General features: G+C 40.1%; 1 protein-coding gene across 1 annotated transcript; it reads right to left on the bottom strand.

Annotated features, from left to right (window-relative positions):
* Window positions 1-7202: 7202 nt before the first annotated feature.
* Window positions 7203-14496, bottom strand: LOC147857176 (pentatricopeptide repeat-containing protein At3g49170, chloroplastic-like). Its single transcript, XM_087328249.1, has 4 exons — window positions 14333-14496; window positions 11317-11370; window positions 10639-10772; window positions 7203-10542 (listed from the first exon to the last, which is right to left on the bottom strand). Exons 1-4 carry the CDS (start codon window positions 14435-14437, stop codon window positions 7344-7346), a joined length of 3492 nt encoding a protein of 1163 aa, XP_087184375.1. The 5' UTR covers window positions 14438-14496; the 3' UTR covers window positions 7203-7343.
* Window positions 14497-14599: the final 103 nt, after the last annotated feature.

The raw sequence follows: 14599 nt of genomic DNA on the forward strand, positions 1-14599 counted from the left end.
TGACTCGAAAGGATTTGAACCCACGACCTTGTTGTACACATGTCAAATCCTTAACCATTGTATTAATATTCTTTTATGTATAGTTTTTAGAATATGAAATCTAATATCATAGGAATATTCTATATTACTCTACATTCTAGAATGACCTAGAATATTCTAGAGTGTTTTATACCACTAGAACCTTCTAGAATACTCTAGAGATCTTCTAGATTACTCTACATTCTAGGATAACCTAGAATATTCTAGAGTGTTTTCTATTACTTATAAATAGGGATCTACCACCCATCCCAAGCCTAAATTGGTTCAATGTCATTTTGTAGCCTACGCTTTGTAATCCATTTTACTCTTCAATATAATAATTCTCTTTCAATTATCTCTCTATCTCTCTTTGTCTCTCTTTGTCTCTCTTAGTCTTGACAGTTTGAACCAATTTTTTCCTTTCATCTCTTCATCTTCCACAAACCCTAACAAGTTCTCTTCTTCCTTCTCCTCTCCCCTCGTAAGCTATGGAGTCCATGAGCAAACAAGAATACATGCGTGTTCTTTCTGAGCTCGACATGCTCACGAATAAATTTGTGGCATTAGAGCATGAGAATCAAAGGCTACTTGGAGATCTACAACACGTGAGCGCCGAAAAAGCTCAACAATATGAAGAGTTATCACAGCGGGTTCATCAACTCGAGGCGACTATATTGTCATTACGAGAGCAAGTGTCGAGGGCTCAGAACTCCCCTAGAGAGCCAAAGATTAGTCTCCCCGCCAAGTTTGATGGTATGAGGTCTTTATTTCGAGGCTTTTTGAATCAAGTTCGTCTAGTTATTCAGCTACATCCCAATCGGTATCCAACTGATGTTGCTCGTGTGGGATTAGTGGGAACTTTGCTATGGGTACGACGTTAGCATGGTTCGCACCACTTCACGAGAAGAAATCACCATTGCTGGAGGATTTCGAGGCATTTGTTAAAGAGTTTCAAGCTAGTTTCGGAGACACCAACATCACTAGGACAACAATAAACAAGATTCGAAGGCTCCGACAAGGAGATCGTTCCGCGTCGGCTTATGCAGCCGATTTTTGTCTCTTGGCATGCGATATCCCTTGGGATGAGGCGGCCCTAATGGATCAATTCCGTCAAGGTTTGAGAAATGATGTCAAAGATCTTCTTCTTACTTTCCTTGAAGATCCGAAGTCGCTTACAGAAGCCATTAGTCGAGCCGTGCGATGTGATAATTGCCTATTTGAGCGACGTTCTGAGCGCCAACAAATGTTATGCTGCCAACCTGAGCAGACTTACGCTTCCGTAATCGCAACGCCTCCACAAGTTTCTAGACCCATTACAAGGGATGGCCCAACTCCGATGGAAATAGAGTCAACACAACGTTGTGGGCCATTATCAGATGCTAAGAAGCAACAACGTCAAGCGCATCACCTCTGCTTGTATTGTGGTGGTCCAAGACATATAGCTATAAATTGTCCACATAAACCTAGGCGTCAAGTATACCAAGTAAGTGCCCATGAAAACCCTACATCGAGTTCTATTGTTACTTCTAATAACATAAATAAGCCTCATGGTCCATGCCATGAGAATAGATTCAATGTCTTGAGTCAATTAGAAGATGTTTTAAACGATTAAGTCTGGCCAAAAGAGGAGCCATTTGGCTGGACCATCCTAGCTATGTAGAGTTAGTTCGTAGTCGTGGTTCCATTTCATCAAATCAGGTGAGTCGAGTTTTTTAAACACAAGTCGAGCTTACCACATCTACATGACATCGAGTCCTAGCCTCTGCCCCTCCTAGATCTTGGAGCCAACTCTTGTTTCATGGATCATGAATTTGCCTTGTCACAAAACATCCTCTTGAATAAGCTTCCCAGCCCAGTAGCCGTAGGAGTCATTGATGGACGTCCCATAGCATCAGGAGATATAGTCGAGGAGTCCGAGCCAATTAGGATAGTTCTTGGCTATTTGGCAAGCATAATCTCTTTCAACATTATTCATAGTCCGGAACACCCAATAGTTCTAGGTCTCCCTTGGTTTGAATTCCATAACCCGAAGATTGATTGGATGAAAAGAACAATTGAGGAGACCCGGGAAAAAAGCACAAACCCCGCATCCCTCTCTCCTACATGTGATAATAGATCCCCGAAGTTATCGACCATCTCTTTACGACAGTTGCGGGAGGAAGGGGGGAACGAGGCCATGTTCGTCTTCGCAATAATAGCAACTCCATCATCCACTTCACGTGAAGCAGACCTTAAACTACCAGAGAAATACAAGGAGTTTTCAGATGTCTTTGATAAGGTGAAGGCCAATACATTTCCGGAGCATTGGCTATACGACTGCCCTATTGACTTACAACCAGGGAAAGAACCTCCATGGGACCCAATTTATAATCTCTCCCCTATAGAGCTAGAGACTTTGCGGGAATATATTGATGAGAATCTGGCAAACAAATTCATTCGGCATTCTAGATCCCCTACTGGTGCACCTATCTTCTTCGTTAAGAAGAAGAATGGGACTCTTCGGTTGGTTGTGGATTATCGAGGGCTAAACAAAGTGACTATCCGGAATAGATATGCTCTACCATTAATCCCAAATCTTTTGGAAAATCCCAATGGTGCAAAATATTTCACGAAGTTGGACCTTCACGGAGCATATAATCTAGTTTGGATTCGCTCGGGGGATGAATGGAAGACAGCTTTCCGCACTCGCTATGGACATTTTGAGTATACAGTGATGCCATTCGGTCTCACGAATGCACCTGCTGTTTTCCAACATATGGCGAATGATATTTTTCGAGATTTTCTTGATATCTTCACTATAGTTTACATAGATGATATTTTAATCTACTCAAAGACCCAAGAGGAGCATGAGGTACTGGGTCAACTCCGAGAATATGGTCTCTACGCAAAATTAGAAAAGTGTAGTTTCGGCCAGAATCAAGTGGAATTTTTGGGGTATGTTGTATCATCAGATGGTATTGGTCTGGACCCCATGAAGGTACAAGCAATTTTAGAGTGGCAAACGCCCCTTTCAGTGTGTGATGTGCAATGTTTTCTCAGGTTTGCAAATTTTTATCGAAAATTTATTAAAGATTATTCCAAGGTTGTGCTTCCGCTTACTCAGCTCACACATAAAGATCAACCATTTATATGGAGTTCAGACGTAGCCGCGGCATTCGAAAGCTTAAAACGAGCATTTACAACGACACCTATCTTAGCACATGTCGACCCAACAAAACGCTTCATCCTCGAAGCCGATGCATCTGATTTTGCACTAGGGAGTGTCCTCTCGCAGACTAGAGATGATGGACAGCTACACCTTGTCGCCTTTCATTCACAAAAGTTTGAAGCTGCAGAGATCAACTACGAGATCCATGACAAAGAGCTTCTTGCAATCGTGGATTCGTTTCAACAATGGTGACATTTTCTAGAAGGTTCTTCTCAGCAGATCATTGTCTACAATGATCATAAGAACCTGACTTATTTCCAAAATGCTCGAGTCTTGAGTCGGCGACAAGCCCGGTGGGCACAATTTTTGACGCACTTCGACTTTATCATCATATATCACCCTGGGATGCAGCAAGGCAAAGCAGATGCTCTTTCTCGGCGCTCTTATATGGAACTTCGTCCAGGGGAACCTGCATTTGAGCATAAAAAACAAATCCTTTTGGGTCCTAATCGATTACGATTAATGGTAGTTGACGCCATAACAACTCTTGAAAATTCGACTCTTCTTGATTCCATTCGAGATCATATGGCCCCTGATGATTTTACCAAGGATGTTTTGGATCATATCGTCCCGGATCGTGCTTCTTGCTCACAGTCGAAAAATCCTCGTAATGACTATTGTTAGTTCTATTGGCATGGTGGTTTTCTATTTCAACAAAATCTATTGTATGTTCCTGATGGTCCCCCATGGCAACAAGTTTTACAACATTGCCATGACTCACCAATGGCTGGTCATTTTGGAGTTCGCAAGACTCTAGAATTAATTTCTCGACGCTATTGGTGGCCTCGCCTTTGTCATTTTGTTGAGGAGTATGTTCGGAGCTGTGATATATGTTGTCGATCAAAGAGTCCTCGTCACCGATCCTATGGCTTACTACAACCACTTCCCATTCCGGAAACTCCTTGGAAGTCTATATCCTTGGACTTCATTATTGATCTCCTAGTTTCAAAAGGTTTTGATGCAATTCTCACAGTGGTTGATCGATTTACCAAAATGGCACATTTCTTGCCATGTACAAAGTCGATTACTAGTCAAGAGGCGGTTGATCTCATTATGCGGGAGGTATTTAAGCATCATGGTTAGCCGGATGATATTATTAGTGATCGTGGTCCACAATTCATCTCAAAGTTTTGGAAGCACGTGTTCAAACTTCTCCACATTTCCGTTAAGCTTTCTTTGGGCTATCATGTTGAAACAAATGGCCAAATTGAGCGTACCAACTAGACATTGGAACAATATCTTTGTTGTTTCATCAACTATCAACAAGATGATTGGGTTGATTTTTTGCACTTGGCGGAATTCGCTTACAACAACTCAACCCATTCTTCTACAGGATATTCCCCATTTTTTGTAAATATGGGTTGTCATCCTCAATGGACGATGAATGCACATCTAGATGTTCCTACCAACCCTGCTGCCGAGGATCATCTTAGTCGCCTCCAAGAAATTCAAGCTAACATTCTCCACAATTTGCACGATGCTCAATTTACACACAAGAGTCTTGCCAATCATCATCGTCTAGACTCCTCAAAAAAGTTCCGCATTGGGGATCATGTATGGCTTCTCCAACACAACATCAAGACCACTCAACCTTGCAGTAAATTGGATTACCAACGTTTTGGCCCTTACATGATCACTGGTAGGATAAGTGATGTTGCATTTCATCTTGACCTCCCTCCGCACATGCATCTTCATCCGGTGTTTCATGTATCCCTTTTGGAACCTTATACTACAAGTTCAATTCCGGGCCGTCTTACGCCACCCCCACCACTTGTCGAGTTCTTGGACGGGCCTGAATTTAAAGTTGTTGCCATTCTCAATTCTAAAATTGTGCACAACAAGTTGTATTACTTAGTTGATTGGCTAGGCTATACCCCCAATGATCGAACTTGGGAACCTGCCGCAAATCTTTCCAATGACGCAGAACTCGTCAATGCATTTCATCGCCAATATCCTTGTAAACCATGTCCTAATACAAACCCTATGACCCGTAAGACGTGTCGTCGAAAAGGGGGATAGTGTCATCATAACACTCACATCATGCATCAAAAGGATCATGACACTCACATTATGACTCAAAAGGATTTGAACCCACAACCTTGTTGTACACATGTCAAATCCTTAACCATTGTATTAATATTCTTTTATGTATAGTTTTTAGAATAAGAAATCTAATATCATAGGAATATTACTCTACATTCTAGAATGACCTAGAATATTCTAGAGTGTTCAATACCACTAGAACCTTCTAGAATACTCTAGAGATCTTTTAGATTACTCTACATTCTAGGATAACCTAGAATATTCTAGAGTGTTCTCTATTACTTATAAATAGGGATCTACCACCCATCCCAAACCTAAATTGGTTCAACGCCATTTTGTAGCCTACTCTTTGTAATCCATTTTACTCTTCAATATAATAATTCTCTTTCAATTATCTCTCTATCTCTCTATCTCTCTTTCTCTCTTTCTCTCTCTTTCTCTCTCTCAGTCTTGACACCATCATTCATGGAAAACCACTCACACCTCCTTCAATCTTTCACAATGTCGGTCTGATACCAGTTTGATGGGATCGAATCGTAGATCTGTGAGGACTATATGCAAAAATGTACAGACAGAACACAAAAACAACAAATACACAAGATACACAAAGTTTTACGTGGAAACCCTGAACGGGGAAAACCACGGGAACAGAGATCCACTATACAAACAGAGAATGCAAAAGGAGACAAGAATACAACACTCCTACACAGAGTGTATCAGCCACGCAGTGCTCTTGGTGTCTAACCTCACTCAGCTATGGCACCGCTCACACTTCTTGCGTCTCTCTTCTCTGCACGCAACTACAGAAACTCTATTTTTTCTGTTCTATGATCTAACCATAATGTTTTCCCTAAGTGTATTTATACTTATACATTGTATGGGCTATTTATAAATGTAGTCCCGACTACTACTATTACTGTTATTATTATAGTTATAACTATATCTATTAATCAGTCGACTCTTGTGTTGACTGTCCAATCGGCCTTGTCGTCGACCATTCGGTCGGCTCGACTAGTCGATCTTATCCTCGACTTGGATCATCTACTGTCAACTCTCAAGTCAGTCGACTCTCCATGTCTTTGACTATCGGCTCTTAGCCCGACCAGTCGGCTACTCGTCATTGACTGTTGGCTCTTACTCAGTTGAACAATCGGCTCCTCCCACATGAGGGACATATTCCTAACACATACTCCATATTTTTAGTAAGTGTTCATAACCTCGTGCCATACATCCGTGTATATCTACTATGAGAGTGAGATCAGCAATGATTTTTTTATCTATGTTTTTCATCAACATTTGTAGCATAAACATTTGGTATTGACGTTGAAATGGATAACCATCCAATGCTTAGCAATGATACTACTAGCATTGCACCTTTTTTTATATGCAACAACCATTATGTTGCACAATTGGTCGATTGAAATTAACATACTTGAAATTAAAATTTTAATAAGAGGCAATTTTATGGCATTCCCAAGACCATTGTTCGTGATAGAATTTTTGAAGAAAACAGCAAAATTCTCTTAACTTTCTTGAAATGGCCCTCACTTAGGGGTAGTATCATAGGTTTTAAAAATCAAGGGTGGAAAATATGAAGGTATTTTCCCCAAAAGTTCACGTAATCATATTCATTACAATATGGAGGATCCAAATTTAATCACAAAATTACTTTAGACTTTACTCTTCTTGAGAGGTAACAAAAAGGGGTTGCAATATCAAAATAGAGTTCCACACACTGGATGTCTGCATGAATGAAATTAACCGATGCATTACAACATTGAATATAATCAGTAACAAGTCTTCATCCCATCACATGTCACAAGAGTCAACTCGATACAATCATAGAAGGTCAATGAAATGAAAAATGTATTCACTAATTAATTGCAGATAGCTTTTAATTTTTCCCTTATTACTTACTCTATTGGAAAACAAATAAATGACACAATTTTGAGTTGCATACTTTCCCAACAAAAGAAACACTAATTTACAAGAAACCAGTTCTGGGTTTTCAGATGTTCTATTTACCTCCAAATTCGTGTATAGACAATGCTATTATATCCTATTTTACAAATAACTAAGTTTTACAAGAACACAACCCATCTTGGAATCGATGTATGCAATATGCATCTTTCACTAGAATATTCCGTACTTCAATCTTTGATATGAACTTCGCAGCTTCATGGCAAGGATCACACATCCGAAGATTCTTTGATACTCGTAATGTTGCAGATGGAGCAGTACTAATGAGACCAAATGCTATAGCCAATCTTTCAGAATGCCCACATAAGATCTTTTCTTTGTCATCTTCATTATTTTCCAAACTTAATCCAAGACGTGGCTTGATGCTTTCATTGTTCCTCATTTGAGTTTTCAGGCTTTCTAACTTGGCATAGATTTCAGCACTTTTTTCATGTGTGGTATCCCCGACAACAAACTCGTGTATCTGGTCATCAATCTCAATGAATGATCTCGCCGGCTTTTTCCATGCATTTGCTGCTTTTCGCAACTCATCAAGTTCCTTTGCCTCTTCCCATCGACCACTGTGAATATAGATATCGTGGAAGAGAACATAGCTCACAGCATTCGACCGATCCAACACAACCATGTTGTTGAAACACCTTTTACCAACCTCCAAGTCTAAGTATACTCTACTTGAATACAGTAACTGTGTCCATCCCACTATGTTCCTTGGAAATGGAGTGGTTTCCAAAAGATCTTCGGCCTCAGGCAGCAATCCTACATGGCTAAAAAGATTTAGCATTGCATTGTAATGCTCAACTTTTGGTTGTATACTCCAACTCTCGATCATGGACTTAAAATGCTGACATCCTTTGTCCACCAATCCACCATGAGCACAAGCTGAAAGAAGGCAAATAAACATAACTTCATCTGGTTGAAGACCAGAATTTTGCCTCATTTTCTCAAAGCAATTCAACGCCCCCAAGTAATCACCATGTTGTGCATGTCCTGATATTAAAGAAGTCCAGCTCACACTATCTTGCATGGGCAAACCATCAAAAACCACATGAGCTTCTTCCAGACTCCCACAACTTGCATACATGTCAACAAGTGTGTTGCCAAGAGAAACATCTGACTCAAGTCCTAAGGTAATGATCTGAGTGTGCATAAACCGGCCTTGTTGTAGAGCTGTGATATATGAACATGCTTTTACGGTATAAAGGAATGTTACTAGATCAGGATTCAGACCTTCGGTTTTCATGCATTGGTATAGCTCAAGAACCTTCTTGAAATGCTCACCCTCAGCATACCCACCCATCAATGAGTTCCATGTCACGATACTTCGTTCAGGTAGGCTATTAAATAGTCTATTAGCATCTTCAAGAAATTCTGATTTGGCATGCAAATCAATAAGAGCACTGCTAACACAAAGATCAGATAATAACCCATCTCCTACAATTTGAGAATGGATCCAAAAGGCTTGTTCAACGTCCCCACCATTGGTTCGACAAGCTTTCAAGAGACTTATGTACGTAACCGAATCTGGCTGAATGACACCTTCGGCTTGCATCTGTTGACATAAATTTATAGCATCAACACAAAATCCATGCTGTGCATAACTAGCAATGAGTGAATTCCACATTATGACTCCTCTATGAGGAATTCTATTAAATAGTCTGGATGCATCAGGTGAGCAATCACAATGAGAGTACATACCTATTAATATAGCCCCCACAAATGGATCATCAAATTCTAGACCCAAATGAATGCTGGATGCATGAATCTCTCTACCTCGACTTAGGTTTAAGTTACTAGAACATAATTTGAGTAGGGATGCCAAAGTGACAGAGTTTGGCTCTATACCCTCATTTTGCATCCTCTCAAAAAGTATGTTTGCTTCATTATAATATCCAGGTTGAGAAGAATACCCTGCAATCAATGTTGTCCATGTAACAACATTTTTGAAAGGCATTCTATGAAATATGACCATAGCATCGTCCATACTAGCACATTTCACATATATATCGATGAGAGCATTTCCAACACATGTATCCAACTCAAAACCACATACAACAGTATCGGTATGGATCATTCTTCCCTTCTGTAATGCTCTTAGACAAGAGGAACATGCTTTTAAAACACTCATGAATGTAACTTGATTAGGTTTAACGGCCTGGTGTCTCATCTCGTCAAAGATTTTGAGAGCAACTTCACCCTGACCATTTTCAGCATAACCTGAAATCAATGTGCTCCACGATATCACATTCGGGATTGGTAACTTTTCAAACAAAATGCAAGCTCCCTCCATATCCCCACAAGATGTATACATATGCATAAGACTATGGCCAACAAGTTCATCAAGCTCAAGTCCATTCTTGATAACATCAGCATGGATCTGTATACCATATGGAAGGGCCTCAAAACTTTGACATGCTTTTAAAACACACACAAAGGATGCCTGATCTAGCTCAATACCCAGACCTTGCATTTGCTTGAAAAGACAAAGTGATTCTTGAAAGCACCCATTTTGGGCATACCCTTCTATTAAAGTATTGTATGTTACAACATCACAGGTCAAAGACCTACAAAACACATTGTGTGCATCTTGTATTGTGCCACATTTTGCATACATGTGAATAAGTGCATTCCCCACAAAAAGCCCAAATTCATGTCCACATTCAATCAAAAAAGCATGGATTCGCCGACCTTTCAGCAAATTGCTTGCACTAGAACACGCTTTCAAAACACAAAGGAAAGTGACCCGAGTCGGCTTTACTCCGTCCTTCTGCATCTGATCAAAAAGCTTGAGACCTTCCTCAAAATTCCCACAGTTTGTGAAACCTCCAATTATAGCATTCCATGCTTCGGTTGGCTTAATTCCAATCATTGTGAATGCACAATAGGCATCCAGAATGCTCCCACATCTAACATACATGTGAACAAGGGAGCAACCCACATATGGATCAGATTCTAGACCCTTCTCAACAATATAGCTATGAGCCCATCCTCCTCGATCTATGACATCATCAGCGCTCAAACACGTCCCTAACACTGAAACCAAATCCTTTGATTCACTCTCATTGAATTCCATATGGACATGTTCATGCTCTACAGTACAATTGTGAACTCTATCCACAGCCTCTTCTGGGCTTGCACATGTATTTATCCTTGAAATCAAAAAATTTCTATTTGATTTTGATTCACTCATATTGAGTTCAAGAAGAGGCTCTTGGTTATATAAAACCACATCTGGTTCTTTACATGGAACCATATAATGTGAGAAATGTAAGCCCGCCTTATTCCTCTGTTTTGACCTAAACAAAATAGAGCACTTAACAAACAATGAGATAGAAATGGAAACATTTTAAGAGGAACTTCAAAGTGATGGGTTGTTGAGATAAAAAAATTACCCGATGTGCTTTGAGATGGAAGGAGACAGAATATCCACTTTCTCATCTCCTCTGTTGTGTAAATAATATGAAGCTCCATCTCTGACAGAAGATAGGTCTACATTTAGGCCCCAGCTATACACAAGCATTTCTTTCTGTGAAACGTATCGTTCAGTTGTACAATAAGTTAGCAAAATCTCTGAAAAAGAAGAGGAGAAATCCAGAGAATCTCAAATCCTTATGAGGGAATTACAGTGATATGGGAAAAGTTATCAACGTATATTGCTTCACACTTTTTCAGATCTTTCTCGATATGATTTGATCCGTATGTGATCTTAAATCGGTAAGAATGAAAGATCCTTAAGGATTTAATAAATCACATATGGATCAAATTCTAGACCTTTTTCAACAATATAGTTCTGACTCGTGAACCTTGACTATCCTCAAATGCGCGTTTACCCTTGAAATCAAAGACTTTGTATTTGATTTTGATTCACTCTTAGTGAGCTCAACAAGAGATTCTTGATGATGTAGTGCCACATATGGTTCCATTCATGGAACCAGATAGTGAGAGCAACATAAGCCCACCTCATTCCTCAGTTTTGACCTAAAAATGCAGACCACTTACAAACAATGGAAATAGAAAAGGAAGCATTTTAAGAGAAAATTCAAGATGAGAGATTGTTCAGATAAAAATACCTTATGTGCTTTGGGAAGGAAAGAAAAAGAATAGACACTTTCCCATCTCCTCTGCTATGTAAACAGCAAGAAGCGCCATCAATGAGAGAATATAGTCTATATTTGAGCTGAAGCTAAACACTAGTGTCTCTATATGTGTGAGGTATCATTTAGTTGTATGTTTAGAGAAATCTTTGTTATTGAAGAAGATAGCGAAAAGAAAGTTTACTACGTCTTTTAATTAAGGGCTGAAATGCCTTTAAGGATCGAAACATCTTAAAATGTTATATCAGTTTTGAGAACAAACCAAAATAAATATAATTAAACACAGGGTACTAAAGAATCTAATTACATATGCACTTAAGATTCTGGTGTTAGATAACCTGAAACTTCAGCCTTCAAAAAATCTCCAACATGGGCCACTCCATATGGTGAGAACTCTTAGCATGGAAAGCACCTTCAGAATCAGGTGATAATGATCTTTATTTGATGATGACAAGGGTGATAAGGCCGTGATCCAGATGGCCATGGTCCATGTGCATTACACATTGTTATTGCATGATCTGTTGTAACCCATTTGGAGGATCCTAATCAAGACCCCACTTGTGTGGCACCTTGACTGAGTAGTAGCATGAGGAGAGATTGAGCTAAAGAAAGTCATTATGGTTCGATATTGACGATTTGTTGTGGTTTTATTGTTTTCATCCAACAAGTTTCCTCTATGTCTCTTCAGTTCTAGCAAGAAAAGTCCCAAGCACCATTGATTTTCGTATTCCATTACCTTGTGTAGTGGACCAAAGCCTCATTCAAAGAGGCAATAGTATCTTCCTCTTACTTCATAAAAGTAGCACAATGGTAATTCCATCCTCCAATGGCACAATTGGCAGCTCCATTCTTCCAATTATTTAAGTGCATATCAGCTCATCTCAATTTATAATTGATGGGGTCCTAAGCTACCCTATCACACTGTGGAGCACATGAAAAAACCTGATGATAAATACATCCTGTGACATGTGTAAAAAACGAGTGCCTTATAGTGTGTCATCCTCTTCCCAAGATATCTTGTGGGGTTGATCCATGTTCTTTCATTATCCAACTTAATGATATCATATTGAATAGCTCTATTCTTTTCCACTTTGGTCATGTTCAAGTATGGATAATCCAAGCTATATTAGAACGGGGATATTTTGTTTATACTTTTGCCATGGGACTAGAGAATTATTCTTGCATTTCAGCATACCAACAATGACTATACTCATGGTCAGCAACCTGTCTTGATGACATTAGTGTTACTCTTGCATAGTTGTTCTTAGGGAACTCCTAAATTAGTTGAATCCCAATCATTGATTGGAATAATTCCTCTGCTGCTATTGGATCTGCTCCCATCTCCGCCCAGATTATACCGTAGGGCACCAATGCTTTGTTCTTTATTAGCTGGGCAACCATTGAGATTAGAGGTCTCTCCAAATAAATTTAGTTTCATGGTTCTTAAAACTATATACATGCACATTGTGTGTAACAAACCTTTGGGTTCAGGACTGGTTGCAGCAAGTACCATAGGGACTGATTGCAGCAGATACCGGACTAGTGCTTCAGGACCGATCTAGGCGGTCGCACAAACAACCATTACTTTCATTGTTTAGTTGTCGAACTCTTCTTGTTCTAGCATTTGTTTTTTACGTGAGATAGGATCGAGAGTCCGCTTGCGCCTAGTGAGAGGGCTCATGCGGGCTCCACGTGAATGAACCGTTTCATCGGCTTGACGAGGGCAAAGTACAGGAAAGGCAGATGGTCATTCCTATGTCCCATCCCCCTCTCGTAACTCGTGCAGGCTACACAAGTGATACATTATGAGAGGGTGCCAGATGGGAGAATGGGCAGGACCCATGTCGGATGTAAGCCGCAATTGTTGATCTTGCTTCTTTCAAGGGCACCAAGGGTTGCATATCCACGAGAAACCCAGGCATAGGCAGCCTCTGACAAGAAGAACTGGCGCCCTATGAAAATCATTCCTATATATGTGTAGGATCATGTGTATGCTACCATTTCCCCTCCAAAAAAAGTATTCCTGCTCTCATCTCATTGCCCATGGTTGGGTAATGTTGAACACTATCACTTCATTTTTATCAAGGTTGGCAGGAAAATATTCAAAATGACTTTAAAGCAATTTAGATGTCTTCCCGGTCCCTCCAAATAGTTGGAGTTCAACTCGATGTCATCATCATCATATACCGATGTCAGTATGGCTATTCATGCTACCATTGCTTCTGAGAACTACGAATAGTCCATACTCAATTCTCTCAAAAGAACATATTGGAGGCCAATGAATTTGTCAGGCTATACCAACCCTTGCAGAAATTAAAGGGAGAAACAGACATGCGATTCATTCAAAATTCTTTCAACATATTACATGTAAATAGTTGCAATGGTTATTAAAGTATGCTCTATTTATGCCCATTATGTATGTTTCATTTTATTAAAGAATGTTTATAAAAATAATCATGGAGGAAATGTGATGTTCCAACGACGAAACCCGGGGAGAAGTTTGAAGCACAACCAGATGAATCGACTTCAGACGGCATGTCTACATTAGAAACAGAGGTAGACTCACCAGAGAGAAAGGGGAAGGAAAAACAAGAAAACCAACCTAAGGCCTCAGAGACTCTGGTGAAGCGAGCCTAGAATTCTAAGTACAACAGGAGCCAAATAGAGGCCATAGAACCATCAATTACAATGGGATGGGCTCGGGCCATGGGTCCAGGATTGATTGGAGGAGGTCGAGGACTTTGTCTGCCTACTCTCGCAAACATTAAAAAGGAAGAGCAGAACCGCCAGTCTAGGGAGGAATTTGAAGCACCAATGGAGGAGGAAGATTAACGACAGCTGGGGAGGAGATGAATAAATCATGCATTACAATGACTATGTTACAGATTACTGCCAAAAGGAGGTCAATGAGGAAACAGAAGACAGGAAAGGAAATCTTGGAGAATCCATTATAATCTATATTCGGAAAACGGGGGGGGGGGGGGGAGAATACCTGAGATTTCGATCTCCTGAGCTCTAATTGCAGAGGGGATTGAGTGGTGAGGAGAGGATCGCTGCTGAGGACGGGGGCGAAACCTCCTCCACCAAAGGAAGCCATGACAGCAGATTCGAACCCGGGCGCATCAGAAGAAGAAGAAGAAGAAGAAGAAGAAGTAGAAGAAGTGCCTCAACTAATCAACTACAATATGTATTCATAACATACATACATCAGCAACGGTTCGGTTTCGGCTTAACCGGTTTGTCCTTGTCCCAACCAAAC

Source organism: Azolla caroliniana, unplaced genomic scaffold, assembly GCF_043228905.1.
Source record: "Azolla caroliniana isolate FFs.n. ecotype wild unplaced genomic scaffold, voAzoCaro1.0.p SCAF_12, whole genome shotgun sequence".
In the NCBI taxonomy this organism is placed as follows: Eukaryota; Viridiplantae; Streptophyta; class Polypodiopsida; order Salviniales; family Salviniaceae; genus Azolla; species Azolla caroliniana.